Genomic DNA, 21,358 nt, shown 5'->3' on the forward strand with positions numbered 1-21,358 from the left:
ATGTAATTTCGGTGACATTTTATTCAATAGAACATATTCAAAATATTATCATTTCACACATAGTATTAAAAAAATTAATGATTTTTTTCACACTAAGTCTTACATATCTGTGTGTATTTTATACTTACAGCTGATTTTCATTCGGCTCTGCCACATCTCAAGGGCTCAGGAGCCAGTCCCAGTCCAGGGGCTCAGGGAATTGTTTTTAAGCAAGAGGGACATTTTCCCACTGGGCACGTACCCTCATGATGATATTGAAAACATTAAGAGGAAAAATGACGAAAGGGTAAAAGCAAACAAGTGAGAGCAATTTTCAGACATGAGCTGCAAACAGTCCTGAAAGATGCTCTGTGGAGGAGGAGGAGGGATTTCATGGCCAATAAATTTGTGAAACATCTCAGATTCTCATTCTGGAGTCTTGATACACAATGCACTTTAAAGGCCCTGAGAAGTCCCGCAATAAGAATCTACTGAAATGTGTTTAGACCAGCAGTTCCTGAATTTATCTGCACACACTGATCAGCGTGCTAGAGACTCGTGGTCCTGAGCAGACTCTGGGTGCGTCAGAAGGAGGGAAGGGTCAGGTCCTGCTGGGAGAGGACGGATGCCAGGGCCCAGCCGCCGGTGACTGGCAGAGACGACCTCCAGTGAGTTACTTCCCCTCCGTGGGCCTTGGTTTCCTTGTCTGCACAAAATGAGGGCTGGACTATCTACTCTGAGCCCCCTTCCATCCTGCATAGGCACAATTCTGACGTTCATCATTAGGAGTTTCCTAGAATGGTGCCTGGGAGGTAAATCCTTGGAGAGGACTTGCAGTGTCTGCAAATGTCATTATTTCAATCTCACACGACAGCAGCCTTGCCTAGGACACGGTGAGTTTCCTGTAGAAAGTGGGACTCCATCGTCCTTCAGGTTCCAGTGTCCCCACTGAGGAGTCTGGTGACTTCCTAGCAGGCAAACCTTTTGTTTGAGATGCCCCAGCCCCCGGATCTCTTAGACCCACGGTTGCAGCTCCAGTGACCTGAAGGCTCAGCCAGCCTTGATGCTCAGCACGGACTGGCCTCTTCAGCCCGGCACTCCTGCCCTCTGGGCCTCAGATCTTCTTGTGCTATTTCTTTCATAATTTCTCGGTTCCTCTTTCTAAGCCTCTTAGTTTCACCAGACAACATCGATTTTTCTGATTTTTCGCATCTGATTCTTTAAGAGGATTTCTGAGCAGAGAGGGTGAGAGAGAGGTCTGCACTCTGCTGTCTTAAAAATGGAAACTGAGCTGGCATCGACCTGCTCAGGCTGATAAGAACTCTGACGGGCAGTCACCTTTTTGCTTAACACAAAAGAGGGGAGGTGGTAAGGCCCGACTCCTGGGCCCTTGTAAGACAGACAGGGTATTTTAAAACTAGGCACCCTGGGAGCTTTGGTGGTGAGAAGATCTCCACACATTCGCAGCATAAGAGTGGGAGCACAGTGGGTGGCAGCAGAAGCTGCAGAGAAGAAAGTCCAGAGGGGTCAGATGTGCGGGAGAAAGGGACCCCGGGGGACTGAGGAGGTGGTGGGGGCGGGATCAATGGACAGAACCGAAGCGGCCTGGTCGGAGCAGGGATTTTGTAAACCTCCTCACTAAAATGGGACCAAGATTGCATTTACAGTTTTGGTCACAATAAAAGGCAAACTTACTATAACCAATTAGCATATATACTTTTTAAACTTACAAAAGACCAAAGGCCTTGAGTTCAAAAACACTGGCAGCACTCCTTCCCAAAGACAGACTCCTTGTCCAGCAGGCAGGGTCCCTCCTCCCTGGGAGCCACTGGGGAGGAGCGGTCCTCCACATTACCCCGTGCAGGCCCCTCGCACGATCGTGACTTAAGGACACTCGACTTGAAACACTTACGACGAGTCTGCCTCCAGCCGCACCACGGAGGAAGGCCAGCTTGTTGAGGGCTTTCTGATGGCCCCCTCAGGACACTGATGCTCCAGCTGGAGAAGCAGATGGTGCTTACTGCCAAACACAAGCCAAGCCCAGCCAACAGCATCTCTCAGGTAAAGAAAGGTGTCGCCTCTGAGAAGCCTAAGCTTCAATTTTCTGTACGTTTGCAGAAATATGACCCCACAGGCTCTGGGAGACTCCAGGGGAGGATGCAGAGTCGGGCTTCTTCAGATTTTCTTAGGACGAGAGGCCTCAACGGGGCCCCTGCCACGGCCCTGAGTGGCCCCCACCCCATTACAGCCCAGGGTTCCTCTCCACCCCAACTTACCCACGACCAGCTTCCCAGCCTCCACGGACCCTTCCTCTTGCTTCTTCTTGCAGAAGCTTCCTACGTCCATCTGTCAAACTCCTTTAAAGTCTAAGCCAAATGGCCCCTCGTCTCTGAAGGCCTCTCGGCCACGCCTGTCACACGGTACATGGGCACGCTGCGCCCACTTCCCGACCCCACAGGGGGCCCCACCCCTGCACCCTCCTTAGTACACCCCTCCCTCTGCTGCAGAGTTACACGCCCAGATTATTCCCACCAGCCTCCAACAGAGCTCGCTCATGAAAACAGACAAAAAAGTTTTCAACTGCTCACCTTTACTTTAAACAGCTGCAAGCATATTACAAATATTAACTGCTTAAAATAAAACTATTACGTGGCTCTTCTAAATATGTCTATGGGAATCAAAGCCCTGCAGTGTGATGTCCCTGCCACCCAGTCACAAGGCACACGGACAAGCTCTTCCTCGACAGGAGGCTCACAGCACTGCTGTCCCCAGCGCCGCCTCCCTGGCCCCCACCACTACAGATGTTAAACTCAACGTGATGTATTTGTGCCTGAAGTGACTACTGACCACACTATAATTATGCACATGGATGAAATCAGTCTTGGTTTCCTGAGACCGTAAGTTTGTGCTCATTTCTTCTGGACTGAGTTATCCGTCCAATAAGTGGGCCGCCACTGGTCAACACGGAAACACTGCGCGCACTGGTAAGGGTCACCTGACTGGGAAGCTGTGTCTGAGCAGGTGAACAGGACTTTTCCCCCCAGTCCGTCCACATCTCATGGAATCCCATTCAACTCTATTCCTGTTCTTTGTTTTTATGCGCGTGCAGGAAACCTTGCTCCAGTGACAAGGAACTGGAACAGAAGAGCTTTGTCACAGCAACCGCTTACCCACGACCACGTGCCTAGGGTCTCTCATGCCCTGTGGAGTCACTCCTGATACCCACACATTCGTGGGGACCCAGAGCATCCCACAGCCCACACTGAGACTGGGAATAGGGGTTGCCTTCTGAATAGTGAGAGGGACCCTTCCTTAGGACCGGAGAACTTAAGGAAGATGAGGACCAGGACCCTGGGCCCTGGGCAAGGGTTCCTCCCACCCCAAGGGGCAGTTCGAAGATGACACAGGTACATGCAGCCTTGATTCCCCCGACCACTCCCCAACCTGCACACCTGTTATCCACACCTCCCGGTGACCCCTGCCAACTCTCCAACCAAACCAGCAGCAAGGCCTGCCTCCTCATTTCCCTTTCTGCCTCCACCTAGTTTTGAGGGGAATCTTGTTGGGCCTGGACTCTCCACATGGCAGCCACAGAGTTCTCTCTAAAAGGACACAGATCCTGCTCCACCCCTGCCCAAAGACCCCGTGGTGTCTGCTTGGCTCTCAGGATAAACTCTGAATAGAGTACAGCCCGTGCTGCCCTCCTGCACTTCGCCAACTCAGCTGCCCAAAGCGTGTTACCACCCCAGGTCCTTTGCACTTGCCTTCTGTCTCCCCGTGACACCCTCACCCCAGATCTCCACTGAGGGCCTCACAGCACTGGTCTCCATTCAAATGCCCCCTGCTCAGACAGACCTTTCTAGTCCCAGCTGCCCAAGTGTGCCCTCCCCTGCCCTCCTCCATCTGCCATCCTTCCTGCCTTCTTCTCCAGGCTCTAACACTGCCCAGCTCCCTCCCTCCCTCCCTCTGGAACATTCGGTCCACCAGGCAGGGCCTTCTCTCTTCGCTGCAACACCCAGCAACTGGTAGCTGCACACTGATTATGTATCTGTTGAACGGATGGCCAGTGAACACACACACGCTAATGAGCCCTGTGAGAGGGGCTGGATAGCGTTCATCACACATCACAGCTGTGAAAGGCAGGCTGAGAAAGTGCGTGAGTCATTGCTCAGGAGCTCGGCCTCTGAAGTCACATGTGCAAGAAACAGTTGCCTTCAGTCTCCCTTAAATCTGCTAAATGGGAGGAGTGTTTTTCTCTTGGCCTTCCACACAGACGACAATATCAAAAGAATGATGGTTGATAGGTATAGCCTAGGCTAGCGGAGGTCTTTCTCAGACATAATTATTCCCAGAAAAGCTATTAGCCTTGCAATTGGGGGTGATTTTTGAATTTACATATTGGTCTCCTGGAAAAAATAACTCCTCCTCCTGCTTACAAAATGGGATCTATTATTGTAGTCTTTGTTGGCAACTCTTCTGCAAAAATATGAATCAAGGATATCAGGAGAAAAAAACTCTATAAAGGATACATTTTACTGTTTTTCCCTTTCAAAATTCAAACTATAGTTCTATTTCCTAACCATTCACCATAGAGCAGTGATGCTAAGGAAACCCAGAGCAGAGTGGAGCAGTGAAAATGTGGAAAGTGTGAAAACGTTCAGGTCTGAAACAAAATACTGTGTTGGTGTGTGCGTGCCAGGTAGGGGTGGGGGGAGGCTCACTTATAAATACAAAGTGTCTACTTCGCGGCGCTCTGCAGGCAGTTATCACTGTTGCCTTCTAAGACCTGTCACAAAACCAGTTGCTCATTTACTTTCCATCCTTAAAAATACCTCCAGGAATCAAGTTGGTTCTCCAAATATATCTGGTGAGTCCAGATTTTATGAGAGTGTCTTAAGCAAAAGTGGTTTTTGTGGGTTGGCAGCTTTAAATACGTACATGGGTCATTGAGTCTCTGATACACACTTGTTTCTACCATTTTAATCTATCCTTGATGGGGAGGAGGCAATTTCTGAGCTTTTGTGGAAAAAAACCTAACCTACTACATTAAGAGCTGAATAAACACACAATAACTATAGAACTATTAAGAGGTGGGTATCTCCAGAATGCATTTCCACTTTTGTCTTCTCAAACTGACCCTTACCGCGAATACCTGTCCCTCTCGCCAGAGGCCACATGGCCAGCTTGTCCACCTGTCCGCGCCCGGCGGGGGGGGGGGGGCGCCCCTTCCTAGCACAGCCACCCACCCCGAGAGCGGGCACATGTCACCTGTCCCTGGATTTCACTACCTCGCCTCTGCCACCCAAGGGTTTACACAAACGGGGCCGAGGGTGCTCTTGGGGGGCCTGGGCAGCTCCATCGCCTGAATCCAGGCATCTGTTTTTCTAACCGCAGGAGCCCGGGGTCCGGGGAGCCTCCCCGCGCGCCCCTGGGGGCTGGGCCCAGGACGGGGAGCGTGACATCACGAGGGACCGTCGGCGACGAGGGCGCCCGGGGGCGGGACCGCGGGCCGGGGGCCGGGGGCGGAGGAGCCCCCCGCGCCGCGCCCACGGGCGAGCGCGGCCCGAGGCCCCGCGCCCCGAGCTGGCCGGCCGGGTGGGCGGAGGGGTCCGCGGCGGGGCCGGCGGCGAGGCCCGCGGCGGGCGGGCGGGCGGACGGCGCGCAGGGCGATCCCGGAGCGGCTCCGGGAAATCCAGCCGGGTTTTGACTCCGATCGCCCACGGTGCCCGCAGCCGGCAAATGTAACAAAGAACAGGCGGCATGGCGGCTGGACCGGGGCGGGCGGCGGGGCGGGCGGGGCCGGGGGCGGCGGGCCGGGCGGGCGCGCGCGGGGGCGGCGGGCCGGGCCGGGCCGGGGCGGCGCGCGCGGGGGCGGGCGGCGGGCGCGGGGCCCGGGCTTTACCTGCCTTTGGAATGTGCAGAGCGGGATCGGATCCGGACTCCGGGTTGCGATCCGCTCCGGAAACTGCGCAGCACCGGAAGCCGCGGGGCGGCGGCGGGGCATTGTGGGAGTTGTAGTTCTCTGCGGGCGGCGTGGACGCGGGAGCCGGCTAGAGGGCGGCGTGGACGCGGAGCCGGCGGCTTGGGCCGGGAAGCGGACGGCCTGGACGGGGAAACGGGCGATGTGGAGGGGGAACGGTGGAGCGGACCGCACGGTCCGGGAGCGGGCGAGAGGGCGGCGTGGACGCGGAAGCGGGCGGTGTGGACGGGGAGCGGGCGAGAGGGCGGCTGGACCCGGAGCGGCAGCCTGGACGGGGAAGCCCGCGGTGTGGACGAGAGAGCGGAGGAGCGGTGGGAGTGGACGGGGAAATGGGCGATGTGGAGGGGGGACGGGGAAGCGGGTAGCGCGGACCGGGAGCGGGCGGGAGGGCGGCGTGGACAGGGGAGCGGAAGGCATGGACCGGAGAGCAGCAGGGCGCGGGTCGTATGGACGGAGAAGGTGCACAGACGGTTGGAGCAGGAGCGGATGCGGCGGAAGGGGGAGTGGGACTGCGGAGCCCGTGCACGGGGGGAGCGGGAGTGGCATAGACAGGGCAGTGGCAGGGCGCGAGGGGATGCACAGGGCAGTAGCGAGGCGTGGACGGGGTGAGCGGGTCGCGTGGATCCGGATCGGCCGGGAGAAGCGGGCCGGCTTCCGGCTGTCCTTTTCCCCGGGGCTGGAAGGGGCGTCCGGTGCCCACGTGCAGCCCCTTCCTCGGTGGCGCAGCCCCATCCCGCGACCCACGACAGCAAAGCGCTGGCAGCTCGCACGGGTGCCCTCCCCCCACCCCGTACCTTTTTTCTGATGGCCACGTCAAGCCTTAATTTCCTTTTAGAGAGTTAGGTGGGAGAGGGAGTCGAATTTTTCTTTAAAATGGGTCTAAGATTTGCTGCCTAATCATAATGATTTGTGAATTTAGCCCACGGGCTGCTGCAGTCATCTTTCTGTCCACTTAATAAACGCTTAGAAGCGCTTGGTTTGCTTAGAAGCGCTTGCTTTGCCTCCCTCCCTCTCCCGCCCCCACCCGCAAGCCCCCTGAAGTAGAGGAAGGCCGGCAGTTCGCTGGGAAGTGGAGACCAGGCATTTAAGTCCAGAGGGAGTGAGTTCCAGAATCCCCGCCTTAACCGCTACCCGACACTGCCCTGTGGAAAGTTGGGACGTCAACCTGGGGTGCGAAATTGAGGCCAGACCGCTCCCTGGCACTGAGTGTTTCTGCCTCCTCCCACCTCCCAAATTCGGGGGCTTGGGTGGGCACTTGACTCCTACCTTTCAGTGGACAAGAGACCACAGGGTATTAGAAATAGAGGGGGCTAGATGGATCATTTATCTAGTTCTGTGCTGTCACATTCAGAGATGTAAGCTGTCTTGTTCATTTTTGCCTGGCAAAAGCCTTCATTAATAAAGTCAGAGAGGAGATGAAATGGAGGAAATGATTTGAAATTGATATTAGAAAGGATTCGTCCCCCTCATATGTGTAAAGCTCTCAAGAATCAATAAGAAAAAGATAAATAACTGAAAAATGAACAGTCTACAGACCGTTCACAGAAGAGAAAATACAGTGGCTCTTAAGCATGTGAGATGCTAGTCAACTATACTGTAATAAGAGAAAGAAAAATTATGGTGATATAATTGTTACCTATTACATTAGTAAAGACTTTTAAAGTTTAATAGCATGACTGTGAAGAGACTGTAGAGAAACAAGCAGTCTCATCCTTTCCAAGTGGGAGAATTGATGAACAGCCTCCGCCCTGGCCATTTGTTAATATCCATAGAAATTCAAGGTGCACATAGCCTTTGGTGCAGGAGCCCCACCTGTAGGAATCTGTCCCACAGCCAGACTCACTTGTGTGAACTGGTTTGCATGTGAGGTTGGTCTTAAGTACCCACTGGAAGAGCAGGTCCACAGGGAGCAGGAGAGAGCCCGCCGAGCGCGATGCGCTGCTGGGCTCATCTTCCCACCCAACCCTGTCCCGGGACATCCTGCAGTGGCTTCCCAGGGCACTCACAGGTAGGTCTGAACTGTGGCCTCCCACACCTTGTTGATCACCTCACCTGCACCCTGCTTGTGCCCTGCCCAGCTGTGAAATCCCAGCCTCCCTCCGGCCTTCTGTTCTCAAGATCTTGGAACACAGTCCCAGGTTCCCCACCACCATCTCCCCACCATTCAGGTCTTTGCCCAAATGCACGCCAACTCCCAGGAGCCCCAAACTGACCACAATGGCCAACTTGCACCCCCTCTCCACCTACACAGCCCTCTAGTGACATCACTTGCAATTCTCACGCCCAGATGGCTAGTTCTCTGGTCTCTGCACACCAAATAGGTACTGGCACTTGTGCACGAAAGCAGGTCATTTACAGGAAAAGTGATAGGTCAGAGCAAGAGTGAAGAACAAAGCAGGCAAGACCTCAACCCACCTAAGCCATTTCTCATGGCAATGCGCACAGCACAGGGCTGGGGTCCATGTTCCCAAATGCCATTGCATCTTCAAAAGAGTTCTGAGTGTGTTCAGAATTTTTCCGCTATGAGGGCTGGAAATAATTCCTTTTAAGGCAGATTTATATCCAAAATCTAAAGTTAAAAAAGTTGTGTCGCTCAGAGTTGCTGAAAGTGCCAAATTCTCATTGGGAGCAAATGCAGCAGGAATTCCCTGAATCCCAGGCAGAAAAACCATCCATAAAGGATGTTACTGAGGCAGTTGGAGAAATGTGAATATGGACTGTGAAGCTAGATAATAGTGTTGCATTAATGTCAAATTTCCTAAGCATGATAATTGCATTGAATTATAATAATGAGGATGCCTAGGTTCTTAGAAAAATGCCTTCTGAGGAATTTAGGGGAAACATGAAGTCTTCAAACTACAATTGATTGATCGAAAGATGATTGGATAGAGCAAATGTAGTGAAACTAGTGAATCTAGGTGAAGGTATGTAGGTTATTCTGTAGGCTTGAAATTTTGAAAAATTTACTGAGAGGATTTTAAACAGAAGAGCTTCAGAGTTCAGTGTTAGTGGATTTTCCTTCCCAAACAGACTAGCTGTGGCACTAAGATGTAGTCACCCTGCCCTGTGGCGCCACGCTGGGGGTGATGCTCTCAGCCTGTCACTGGCCTGCCTTACACGTGGGCTTTCCAACTAATGTGTCTCATCAGCTCTGGTTTGTTGTTAATTTAAATACAAACCTCCTTTGTCAGGGGACATCATGGATGCACACATCCTAAGATGCCCCTCTACACCACGTGTAGCTCTTGCTTTCAGTCTGGCTTAATTCTTGCCCATCCAGATAAAGAGGGACAGAATCAGCAAATAACCTAATTCCTGCTATGAGCAAAGTAGCGCGTTCCATCATTCTCACCTGTAACAGCGCGTTAAAGTTCAGGAAAGTCTATATGAGGCCACAGTCCTCTGTCTCTCCGTTTGACACGAGGTAGAGACTCGTGGTCACGAGCAGGGATTCTCCAGCCAGACCGCCTGCGCTCAGATTCTGGTTCTGCCACTTAGCAGCTTTGTGAACTTGGGCAAGTTTACTTAACCCCCTTGTGCCTCAGTTTCCTGACCCGTAAAACTGAAACGGATCATCACTCAAAGAGTGTAGGAGTCAATACGTGTCAAACACTTTGAAAAATTCCTGGCACCCTGTAAGTGCTCAGTTAGGGTTAATTATCATCACTGTGAGCGCTAGTCTTTCTCTCCCAGTAGTTCTCTAAAACACCAAGTAGCCCAAAGCCTGAGCAAGTACCCAACTTGACTGCAAATGCTGGTGACATCAGTGTAGTCAGCAGTTTTGAATGCCTGGCACAGGCAGGGCACGGCTTGGCAGTTTGCAGGCCCTGACACAGGGCGGAGGTGAGCTGTGGGAGAGGTGAGAGAGTCTCCGTGGGAAGAGGGTCTGGCCTGCAGCCTTCCCTGAGGGCAGGCGCTGCGCTAGCCCATCCATCCTGGTGTCCAGTCCTCCGTGGTGAGCCAGCTGCCTTTCTTTTTTATGAACTGCTTATTGACATACACGCACAGTGCCTTGTATTTGCAGGGGGAGAATGAGGTCAAGAACAGCATGTTTTTTGTCCTGTGCACACCCTCCAGGTCTAGCTCTGACCCTGGGCCCGATGAGTGGGGCAGGATGGGTGTAAGCAGACTTCCCGGACGAGCTTATTTATATAAAGCTTCCAGCTGATGCCCATCACTGCTCTAAGCGGGCATCACCCTGAACCCAGGGGGTATGGGCACTTACATTCTTACCAGGGTACAAGTCTACGAGAGAGTGAGAGGGGCCAAGTGATAGGGACTGCAGGGTGCTGATGGAAGCGCCCTGGGCATCCTTGGTGGCCAGGCGCCTCATGGAGAAGGCAGGGCTTGTGTTTGGTTAGATCATGAGAATGGGGAGGGGTGTGTGCTGGAGACAAGGGGGGCGCATTCCAGAATGACCAAGGTGGCTTGGGCTGTGTAAATGGGACTGGCACGAACACGGCACGCACCTACAAGTGGCCGGCAGGAGGTCAGGTTAGGGAAGCCGGCCATCCAGCAAGTCCATCCACACTCCTCCTGGAGCGTCAGCACAGAGTGGACCACCGGTCACACAGGAAGCAGCAGTTCCAGCCCAGGCCCCGGGACACCTTAATCCCAACCAAGATGCCGTGCCATGGCCACCGTCCACGTCCAGAGCAGACTCTGGAATCCAAGCCCTACTAATGCTGGGGCTCTCCACGGGGAGACTCTTCCTTGGAAATGCAGAGTGTGCATCAGATGTGGCTCCCAAGTGACCACTCCACCTCCTAAAGGATGGGCATGGTTGGGACCTCTGAGAGAAGGGCTGGGGGCCAGGGCCCTGATCTCTAAGTGCTGGGCACCTGGGCAGAGCAGGGGGGATGAAACTGAAGGAAACTGATCACCAAAAAAGAGACGCGAGGCCTGCGGGGCTGGCACAAGACACCCCAGCCCTCCTGGGACCCTGCCCAGCATCCGCCCCTCTGACCTCACACTGCACCGACCCTCGGGTGACCACAGGGGCGGGGTGATGACAACGAGGTGATGGAGGGATGAAGGCTTCACTCACGAGGGGACAGCACTCCTCAGAAGGTTCCTGGAGGTCACACAGGGTCACACGGCCGCTGGGGCACCCAGGGCAAGCAGCCCATGGCTCATAGCGGCTACAACTCACCAGGACCCGGAAGCTCACTGGACACCTTGGCTTTCTAGCACGTGATTTTACCCCCAGGCCTCAAACAGGTGCTGAGTAACTGAAAGATCCTGTAAGAACGTCAGCAGAAGGGCTCTTCCGTTATGCCCGCTGACCGTGGCGGCCACAAGCAGTGACCGCCAAGGCGCCTGATGAAAGACGCCGGTTCTGGGACCCTCAAAGAGGCTACCGGGCTGCGGGGACAGCACAGGACTCGGCAAGAACAACTCGGTGTCTAGTGTTCTGTGTGCACCTTTATTTCCTTCAAAGACCACTCGTGTTCCAGCCACATCTCCGAACGAACCCAGCCGCACAGGGTCGACGCGGGCTGTGGACCGCGCTGCCCAGGATACAGTCGTTTTGTACATGCATCACGACACTGGTCATCAGGTCAAACCTCTCCACATACCTGGACCGCCTTTTATTTTCTTTAAAAATATGTAGCTTTGATATGATATTGGGGGAAAAAACCCATAAGCCTAAATTATAAATGGCACGTCGCTGGCTAGCTGGGAGGTGAGTGAACGGTGAACGGGGCGAGGTCATGTTACCTCGACTGCCTCCTCACACCAAAGTAGGAATGCCAAAAACAGGAACCAGAGAGCTGTAACCTGAGTTTGCTGTGCAGGACTTAGCGGTGTTGGTGTCTCCGTGCCGCTGGCTTTGGTCATCACACCTTGGTGGGTTTGAGGGGGTGGAGGCAGGGTCTGCTGTCAGGGTCCAGGCCAGTGCTGAGACCCGTCCTCCATCTGGTAGCGTTAAATGTTCTGACTTCCAGCGTCCACCAACTCATGCTTTGAGGTTTCAAGACCAAGAATGGTGAGATTATAAATCAGGAAACATTGGAATTTTGTGGCAGCCGCGTAAGTTCATCTCTCCCTTTCTGCTCAAGAAGAAAAACTTGCAGCTTCTAGAGATGTGGCCAGTAAAACCAATCAGAAATCTAGGCAGGCGCCCAGCTTGTGACTGGCTGGTGGTGATGGGCCGGGGAGCCATCTTTGGGAATCCAGTGCTGCTTTTGACCTTCAGCTTGAGACCTGGATTTAAACAGTGCTGGGTCTAAACCTTCCTCCTCACAGCAGGTTTCACCCGGCATGATGGCGAGACGGGTACTTCTGTTAATGCCGTGAAAACACACACACTTAAAGGTCCATTTCATTCCTCCACAGAGAACACAGGCGCGTCCTTATACGAACCAGAGTGCTGCCAGCTCGTTAACCCCAGCGTGAGCAGCTGGTTCCAGACATCCAGACACACGTTAATATTAGTGTTCAGGAGAAATAGCTTTTAAAACACCGCTCTGCGAAAATTTCATGAAGACCAAAACCAAAAGCCCTCAAACCACTCCGGCGTGTGCAAAAGGTAAGGGAATAAGGCGACTCACAAATTAGCACGTTTTGAATTCGGTGTGCCATCCTAACTGACGTTCGGCCTTGGCGACACTCACTGTAACATAAATACCCTACACCACTTAAAAAAGCAAACCTGGGTCCACAGCTCGGGAAGGAACCGTTCGCAGCAGCGGTGCAGCCCACGTTGTCACGGTGCTCTCCTGGCCCTGCTTTTCTGTTTGCTTGTCGTATCTCCTGCTCCGTTAGTGACCTCCGTCACTTCCGGAAAGGCCACTGACTGTGGCTGTGTCTGTGCGTCCTGGGGGTGAGCTTCGGGATCCACTCAGATGTGCCGGCTTCCCCAAGTACACCCGGCGGACCCGAAGGTCTCCCCGGCGACACTCTCCCTCGTGTTAATCCCCGTGCTCCTCACACACCGGGCGGACGCAGGCCCCCCGACACCGTCCCAGGGCCCCAGAGAGATTTCCAGTCACGAGGGGCCTGAGAGCAGAGCTCTTGAGGAAGGTGTTAAACAGTGGACTGGACGCTCATGGAGTCAAACAGGAGTGGGAATGGCTAAGACATTTTTTAGAGCGAGAAAGTTGAATCTAAATCCCCAACATCTTCACACTCGAATAAATGGAATCCAGCTGAATTTCAAAATCAAATGAACAAAAACCTGCATTAAAACCCTCTAATCAGTACCTGAAATTCGAATTAAACTAGAATCAATCCTGGAATGTCACGGCTCTGCTGACCAGGAGAGAGAACAATGATCCGTCAAGTCAAACAGAACATGAATAAACCCGCTGGTTCCACAAGCCCAGCAGGGACTGCTGGCCCGTGGGGGCTGACTCAGTGGTAACACACGATAGTTTGGACGGCCGGGTGCTAGTTTACAATGATTACAATTGAAATATAACCTTTAAAAGCAAAATATGGTGAAAAAGTCATTTTACAGTCACTTGATAATTCTTGGGACACCTAAGAATTTTTAAGAATGTATTCAAAAATAAAATTCTTAATGTAGTTTTCTAATCTCTTCCTCAAAAAAAAGAAAAGAGGAAAAGACGAAATTCTGTAATTTTGGTTTTTACAAAGGTTTTCGTTCCCCCACAGCTCGATTACCCCGAAATATCTGCTTAAGGATTAACAAAAGCACCCGGAGGAAGGGACGCTCTCAATTTCACACCCGTGACGGAAGCCACATTTTCCTAGTAGACTTTAAATCTTATTGGAGGAAAATGAATCTTACTTAACACCTTTCACCCTGATGACAAGTGTTGTTTAATAAGCACGTCCCCTAAAAGTGGCTCTTCCAGAAGGAATGGATGATGTGAGAATTGTGAATGAAACCTGGCGGAAAGGCGCACTGATGAGGAAAGTGGTTTGGAAGACACACGGGGGTATTAAAATCCTGTGTCAAGCTTACCGTTTTTGTCCACTGGCAGTCAAAGCAAGAGCATCCCAAGCTGTGTTAAGCACACTGTCCACAGCAGATTCCGACCCGCTCATAAAAAGACTCTGATGCACGTTTGGCTCATTTGTTACTAAACTTCCATTCCTAAGACTCACACCTGAGACATGAAATCATTTCCTCTCTTGCCCTGAAAGTACTTTGTTTCAGCTATTGGCAACATTTGGCAAACCCACCTCGGACAAAAGAAACACCGTGCACGTGTGGGTAGCAGATCCTACGAGCTGTCGCTCTCTGCCCCTAACTTCCTCCAACAGGCTCCCGGCTCTCGTTAGCGAGGACGCCGGCGGCATGAGGACGTCCATGTGTTGAGGGCTCTGTTGCTATTATTAGAGCTTTTGATGCTGTAGAGAAAAATGTAAAAACCACATAAGAATTAATACATCTCCCACTTGCAAATAGGCTCAAAGTAAACTTAGAAAAGTGTTCAGCATAATATGCATAGGATATATTTAGTATTTGCATAATTTTTCAAGTTATATGGCTAATATCAAAGGCAAATGTCTTCCTACATTTGTCTGAGTGTTTCCGTTCCTACAGCAACTTCTGTTTCCCAAAAGTCCTGCCTCTGTCCCACCTCTCAGTACTCAGTACTCGCAGGCGGGCTGCACTTTTTATTCTGAGCAGCCCGTTCGGAGAGCTGACCATCCATTCTGTTCACAGTGACAGCACAGAGGGAGCCTCCTCATTGTGACGCGATCCAGGCACGGACCTAAAATGACACCTGTTAGAGCACAAAGGGCGGAGGTCAGGGCCCCCGCCCTGCCCGTCCACAGTCCACCAGAGGGAGTTTTGTGGGTCCCCCTGTAAATACGCCTCTCGCGTTTAACTTCCACCCTCACACGTGAGCATAGCCCGCGCGGTGGAGCCGCTGGGTCTTGTGGCTTCTGGTGGCAAACGGCTTTGTCAGTTCTTTCTGGGAGAGATCTCCTGGCTGGAGACTCAGATTTTTTTTTCCCCTTTAAAAGATGAAATTGTTGGAAAAAACCCAGCTAGAGCTGGCGGCCGTCTGACAGCTGGCTGGCCCTCCTGCGGGGTCCCGGCAGGTGGTTCCGGTGGGTGCGCGTCTGCAGCATTGGCGGTGCAGGGGGCTACGGGCAGGGGTCCACGGGGACGCTGTTCACAGTGCCCTGGCCCCTGTGCCTGGACAGCAGCTTCTTGTTCAGGATCCGGGCGAGGGTCGCCCCCTTCCTCCGCGCCCCCTCCGGCGGCTGCAGGAACACGAGGTCGTTGTGTGACTGGCTCAGGCCGGGGTCCTTCTGCTGGTGCCGCCGGCGGAAGAACAGCTTGGCGCCTTTCCTAAAAATCCCTCCTGCAAGAGCAAGGCACAGGGTCGGGGTGCTGGGCGAGGGACGCCGGGCGACGAGCCCGGGGGAAGAAAGAAGGCAGCGCGGACGACTCTAATGAGGAAGGTGAGCCCTTACTGCTGGCACCACAAAGACAGCTGGAGTCTGGTGTGTGCACAGCACTCAGGCTTCCAAGGCACAGAGAGAAGCTTAAAACGCGAACGTGGGAGCAGTGAGGTGCACTGTCCTTGGGGTCCATTCTCAGGGCAGGCACTCAGATCCGGACTTCCTGGTGTCCCCCGGCCTACCCACTCCCCTTCATTTAGATGGGCATAAAGGACAGGGGTGCCGTGCGCCCCAGAAAGGGTGCTCACGCCACTAAAGCCAGATGAAGGGCTCTGAGAACAGTGGCGTCCACTTTCTTGGGGAAGTTAAATTACACTTATTCTCCTGGGGGGTAAGAGCTCTCTGACTCCAGATCCAACGTACATCAGGCTGAGTCACAGGAAATGTCTTTCACTCGATCACTGTGGACCTACAGAGCCTCCGCTCCGTCTGCTGCTCTGACCTGTCTGTGTATGACGCCCAGCGGTGGGACGTGGAATAGAAGCAACTCAGCAGAGGCAATAATTTCAACAGCAACGGTTCCAAGGTCAAACGCAAGCCCACGCAGCAGCGGCCAGAACCCACTCACCTGCTGACACTTCACACATTAGCTTAACGTGCTATTGACAAGGCCCGGCAAGGCCCAGAGGCCTTTCCAGCCGGGCTGTGAAATCCATTATCATTTCCCTGAAGGTGATGACTTTGAAAGAAGACAGGCCTGACCGTCAGAAAAAGGAGCTTTAGAGCGAATTCGGCAATTTATTCTTTTCATAACACAGATCCAACAGATACTGTGATAGCACGACACACACAGATAGCCATCCAGGCTTATTCAGACGGGAGGCTGCAGGGCATCGCCTTGCTCTCCGTGAAATGCTCGGACAATGTGGAATCTGACCCCGCGCCTCCCTGGACCTTCGCGTGATTGCCACTCATCGCCGGGGAATTTAAGAGGCCACTTCCTGGACCTGGCCTCGGGGAGGAGTTCCCCTGACCAGCCTGCCCGGTGAAGCAGCAGAACTCAGAGACTCAACAGCTCCGAGGAATGGGCCCAACTTAATTCGGTCAAGGCTGCCGAAAAGACTTTTTTCTCCTTTTCTCTATGGACACAATCAACCTATCACGAAGACTCGGGACATTTTTTACGATTATCTACAGTCGGGAGGCAGTGTGCAGGGGGTTTCAGGGCGGCAAGGAAGGGAACGGAACAGGAGGGTGAGTACAGAAGGGTCGCTGGCTTTGCTCCTGTCACAGGCCTGATAGACTGCATTCCCAGGGCTGTTCCCATCCCTGTAAGGTGCAGTGTATCCCAAAGGAATCACCAGTTAGGGGTGTGTTACAGCACGGACCATCACCAACAGGGCAGGACTGTAGAGTCTGGCTGGTGGGGCGGATGCAGTGATGCCCACTGGTGAAGCACTCAGCTTATCAAATGCCCTGGGGCCTCCCAGCCCGACCAGAACCTCAGGTTGGGGGAAACTGGGAGGCATTTCTGACCCACAGGTATGTGCTTTAGGTTGAGCTTGGAGCTCCCAACCAGCACCTAAGTGTGGGGCTGTCACATCGGAGCAGAGGGGAGGAAGGAAGGTCTGGGGGATCCACTCGGTTAACATGGACTCTCCAACCCCACGCCCCACCCCGATCTCCCCAGGGGGAGGGAGCGTGGGCAGGGGAACAGACCAGTCCAGCCTCGGGCCAGCTGCACAGCTAGGGACGTGGAGGCCGGGCAGTGAGGATCTCTCGGGGAAGCCGCCACCTGCACAGCCCACTTCACGTCCCTGCGCTGAGCTTCAGGCGGGGTCTGGAGCCAGGGTCTGCAGCGTGAGCAGGGTCGGTGTTACAGGTTGGGTCATGTCCCTCCCAAAGTCCTATGTCGGGGGCCTCAGGATGTGACTTTATTTAGAGATGTGGTTATTACAGAGGCGATGAAGTTACAGTGAGGTCATTGGAACAAGCCCAGTCCAGTGTGACTGGTGTCCTTGTGAAAAGGGGACATCTGAACAGACAGGCACAGGGAGACGCCCTGAGAAGATGATGGCAGAGATCGGGGTGACGCTTCTAGAAGCCAAGGAACCCCAAAGATGGTTAACCCCCAGAAGCTGGGGGAGAGCCTAGGGCAGATTCTCCCACTCAGCCTCAGGATGAGCCAGCCCTGCCCAGGCCTTGATCTTAGATGCCCGGCCTCCGGAACTGAGAGAGAAGAACTCTGTCGTTTCAACCACCCCGTCTGTGGTTATGGCCACCCCAGGAATCCAGAAGGGGGAGGGGAGGTATGACTTCAGATGAGGGTCCTGAAGCGCCGGCCACGTCCTCCTGTTTATCCTTGGACCCTGGATGCCATGAGGAAGATCAGGGCAGGGGACTCAAAGCAGAGTGGTGTTCTCAGCTCCAAGACACGCTGGAGGCGGGCAGCAGCCCTTTAAAAGTGCAGGCGCCTGGGCCCAGCCCTGTAGAATCTGATGTGATGGGCTCTGGGGACACACCCTGACATCAGCACCTTCTAGGGGATCCCAGGTCCCTCTAGTGCAGCTGGAAACCACTGCCGGGGTCAGGTCAGACGCCATCAGCGCCTGGAGCGCGGGACCTCGTTGCTAAGGACACAGACGTCAGCCCTGGGACCAGACCGGAGAGCAGAAAGTTGGCAGCACGTTCACTTCCCTTCACTTGGTTTTGTGATGCCCTCCACGTTTAGATGTCTCAGGGGTGCTGCGTGGGATGGGGGGTGGGGGACGAGGCAGCCCGCCCTGCGGGCACAGCGCCTGCTGCCAGGAAGTCCAGCTCTGCACCGGACTGAGAGAGAAGCCAGAACGTGGGGCCAGGCCGGGGGTGGCTGCGCTCAGACCTCTTCACAAAGGGACTCTGCACGCATCCAAGCCATCGCTTTAGGTTGTTTAAATGACGTTGTGCTTTAGATGCCTAAACTTCAAATTCTTGCCCCAGGAAGTTAAAACATCAAGGACTTCCCACCCGGGAACGGAGCTGGCAGAGCAGGGAGACCATTTGCCATATCGTTTAAATGGCTGCTGGTGGCTTCGCCCACGTCCAAGGCCCGCCTGCTCCCGGAGCATCCCTGCTCCAGCCAGCTGCATGCCTGCAGACGTGCGCTGCCCCTACAGGCCCGCAGCGGGGTCTCTCTGTTCTTCGTCCTCACTCACGCCCTCTGGAACAGGCGTGCGGCGGGGTCGGCTCTGCCTGTTCAGCGTTGATGCTGGGACAGGGTGACGCCACGTGTACCCAGGTGCAAATCGTCCCGAAGTCATCTGCATGACTCAGCAGGCCTGCGCTCCCCTAACTTGACACGACTTGTCAAGGCTTCTGGGGGACATCGGCTCTTGGACAGAGAAGAGTCACGTGAGGGGAGGGATGGAGGTTTGCAAATTAGAGGCCCAAGCCCTGCTTACGTCTGGACGACCTCTGAGGGTGACCTCATCCCTCGCTGCCAAGTGAGGAAGCAGAGACTCGGAGACGCGATGTGTTCTGTCCTACCGACGGGGGCCCACGTTGCAAAGCTGGGCTGTCACTCCTGGTCTTCAGTGCTGCTAAGGATGGTGTCTGAGCTGGAAGGGGTGGGGGTCTGGAGGTCCCGTCCGTGGGCGGCCACTAGAGAGGCCTCCGGAAGGCAGGGTGGACACTGCTGTCAGAGGGATCGCAGAGCAGAGCCCAGCACTCAGGCAGGGCCTCAGACAGGCTTTCCAGAATGATGCGACTTTCTCAAGAGGCCCGTGGGCAGTGCGGGCAGGACAGGACATTCTAGCGATGTGAGCCCATCTCCAGGGCCCACAGTTTCACTCATCAAACATGAGGAATGACCAGCATTAACAGAGGTTACGCCGTCTTCATTTCTAAATGAAAATGTTAATGTCTGTTGTAACTTGGCCACTAAATCACCGTGACCTTTGGGGTAAATGACGCTGGGAGGACACAGCACAGGTGTGCTCGGTGGACGCCGATGCGGCCAGGCCACAGTGGGTGCGGGGTCGCAGCTCAGACGGGCGAGCACACCTCTCATCTGCTGGGAGGTGATACCACAGGGGGCGACCTGGGCTAACGGAGACGGTACCAGTCTGCCCAGTGCACCTGGCGACTCCAGCCAGCGCTAATCTGAGTGCTGCTGGAAGGCACGTGGTCGACGAGGTTAACATCAACCATCAGGTGGCCTGGACAAAAGGAGATGACCCTGGATAACGTGGTGGGTTTCATCCAATCAACTGAATGCCTGAAGGACCAAAACGAAGGTTCCCGGAGAAGAAATTCTGCCTCAAGACCACACCATCAGCTCCTGATTGGTTCACCCCTGGCCTGCTGGCCTGGCCCACAGATCTCAGCCTTGCGGCCCCGATGACTGCGTGGTCCAGTTCCTCGAACTCGAAAACCTGTTGGTTCTGTTCCTCTGGAGAACCCCGACCGAGACAATAACTAATAGTTTGGTATGTCGCCCTTGCCTCTGGGTGCACGGGATCTGTCACCCTTTGCTGATGGGGAAATTCACCTCAGTGGGGTGAGGGGAGCTGGGGCCGCCTGGATTCTGTAAGCTCACCTCCTTTTTTCCAGGCCACATCACCCACACCGACAGGCAAGAAGCAAGACTCAGATCTCACTCGCCTCCTTAAAGATTCCTGAAGGTAAAATCTGGCAACAGGTTATGTGCCATCTGAGGCAAAAAAAAAACCCCAAAATCTTAGACAGGACGGGGAAGAGAAAAAAAATCTCTCCTTGGTTCTAGCAAGATTGAAAAAAGAAAGTCACAAGGATGAAGTATAAACAATATGTGAAGGGATTAAAAATAACTAAAGTACAGCCTTCATGTTGCAAATAGCCCCAAATGCATGCCCACTGGTCTCCACAGGGTCTAACAGACATAACTCGCACATCGAAGATTGTGCCTTAAAATCTGATACAGAGGGAAACAGTGGCCAAAGGCAACCTTATAAACTGCAGTTTGCTGCCCCAGAACAGCTTCAGATTTCAAGTGGAACCACAGATGGCCCGTTCACAGAAGTGATGGCTTTTTTAGAACTGAGGACACTGAAAGGAGCTGGTCTGTATGTACTTGATGGTGAGGCTGTTTCGTCGCATCAGGGAACAGAGGGACACCTTCCCCGGACCGGCCGCGATGTAGGTAACGTGCTACCTGACCAGGGAGCTTTGAAGGAGGAAAACGGGCAAATCAGCATCCTGGGAGGGTCAGACTGGAAGCAGGAGGGACACGAGGAAAAAGGCGGGGAGGGGAGGGGGAGTTAACTTCTGGCTCGGTTAGGAGACGGGCTTTTCTCATAGCAAGGCTATACTTAATTTAAAAACATATATAAGACAAAAATAACTTACTGTGTAGGCAATTAATTCTGGCTGGCATAGCGATCCTCTTAGGTTAAAGGGGATGCGCAGGAGGTGGAGAGAAGGGAGAGGTGAAAAGAAAAGTTTGCAAGAGCAAAATCAGAATGCAAGACGGTCAGAGTCTGAAGCATTCACATTACACCACATATGACGTTCCTGTGCAGGGCGCTTGGCATAGTTTTTTTTTTCTCTTTACTTTTTAATATTTTCCAATGGCTCCACCAATATTTTTGTTCCTCCTGGTAGTAAAAACACACAGAACATGAAACGGACCATCTTTGGCACTTGTGAGTGTCGAGCTGGGGCAGGTTAAGTGCACGCATGTTGCTGTGCAACCACGTCGACACTCCGTGAAGCTGAAAATAGACCCAGACTTGGGGCTGCATTTCCTGCATCCTCACAACACGTACATTTCCGACCAGAGAAAATCCAGGAGAATTGTAAGCAGGCAAGCAGACTTGGAAACCTACTGCCAGCTCCTTCCTACATCAGGAGATACAGGTGGTTCTTATGCCAGAAAACTGGCTTGACCTTAAAAGTGAGAAGAAACTCCACAGAGCTGCCCCCTGAATCACCGGTTTTGGAAATTTTTGGGTGGAAAAGGAAAACTCTTTGGCACCCCAACTGCAAAATCATCTGAGGTTCTGACAACAGCTCATAGAGATGCTGAGCACATACCTCTCAGAAAACACTGGA

At 53.5% G+C, this 21,358-nt stretch overlaps 2 protein-coding genes across 8 annotated transcripts in view; both read right to left on the reverse strand.

The window, feature by feature from the left end:
- Positions 1-21,358, reverse strand: part of PRDM15 (PR/SET domain 15) — a 67,890-nt gene that overhangs the window by 44,366 nt on the left and 2,166 nt on the right. For 2 of the 6 annotated variants that reach the window (XR_012076600.1, XM_072969597.1), the window contains exons 1-2: positions 14,114-14,877; positions 5,882-6,082 (exon numbers count right to left, since the gene is read on the reverse strand). Coding sequence is in view for 4 of the 6 variants with exons in the window: in XM_072969597.1 (XP_072825698.1) it covers positions 5,882-6,082; positions 14,114-14,242 (330 nt within the window). In the remaining 2 variants the exon portion in view is untranslated. Of the gene's footprint in view, positions 1-5,881; positions 6,083-14,113; positions 14,878-21,358 lie in introns of those variants that run through there. The other 4 variants (XM_072969555.1, XM_072969567.1, XM_072969560.1 and 1 more) reach the window with 4 other exon arrangements.
- Positions 14,893-21,358, reverse strand: part of C2CD2 (C2 calcium dependent domain containing 2) — a 50,327-nt gene continuing 43,861 nt past the window's right edge. For both annotated transcript variants that reach the window (XM_072969620.1, XM_072969613.1), the window contains one exon: positions 14,893-15,249. In XM_072969620.1, coding sequence (XP_072825721.1) covers positions 15,029-15,249 — 221 coding nt within the window. In that variant the 3' untranslated portion in view covers positions 14,893-15,028. The remainder of the gene's footprint in view (positions 15,250-21,358) is intronic.

Source organism: Vicugna pacos, chromosome 1, assembly GCF_048564905.1.
Source record: "Vicugna pacos chromosome 1, VicPac4, whole genome shotgun sequence".
Classification (NCBI taxonomy): Eukaryota; Metazoa; Chordata; class Mammalia; order Artiodactyla; family Camelidae; genus Vicugna; species Vicugna pacos.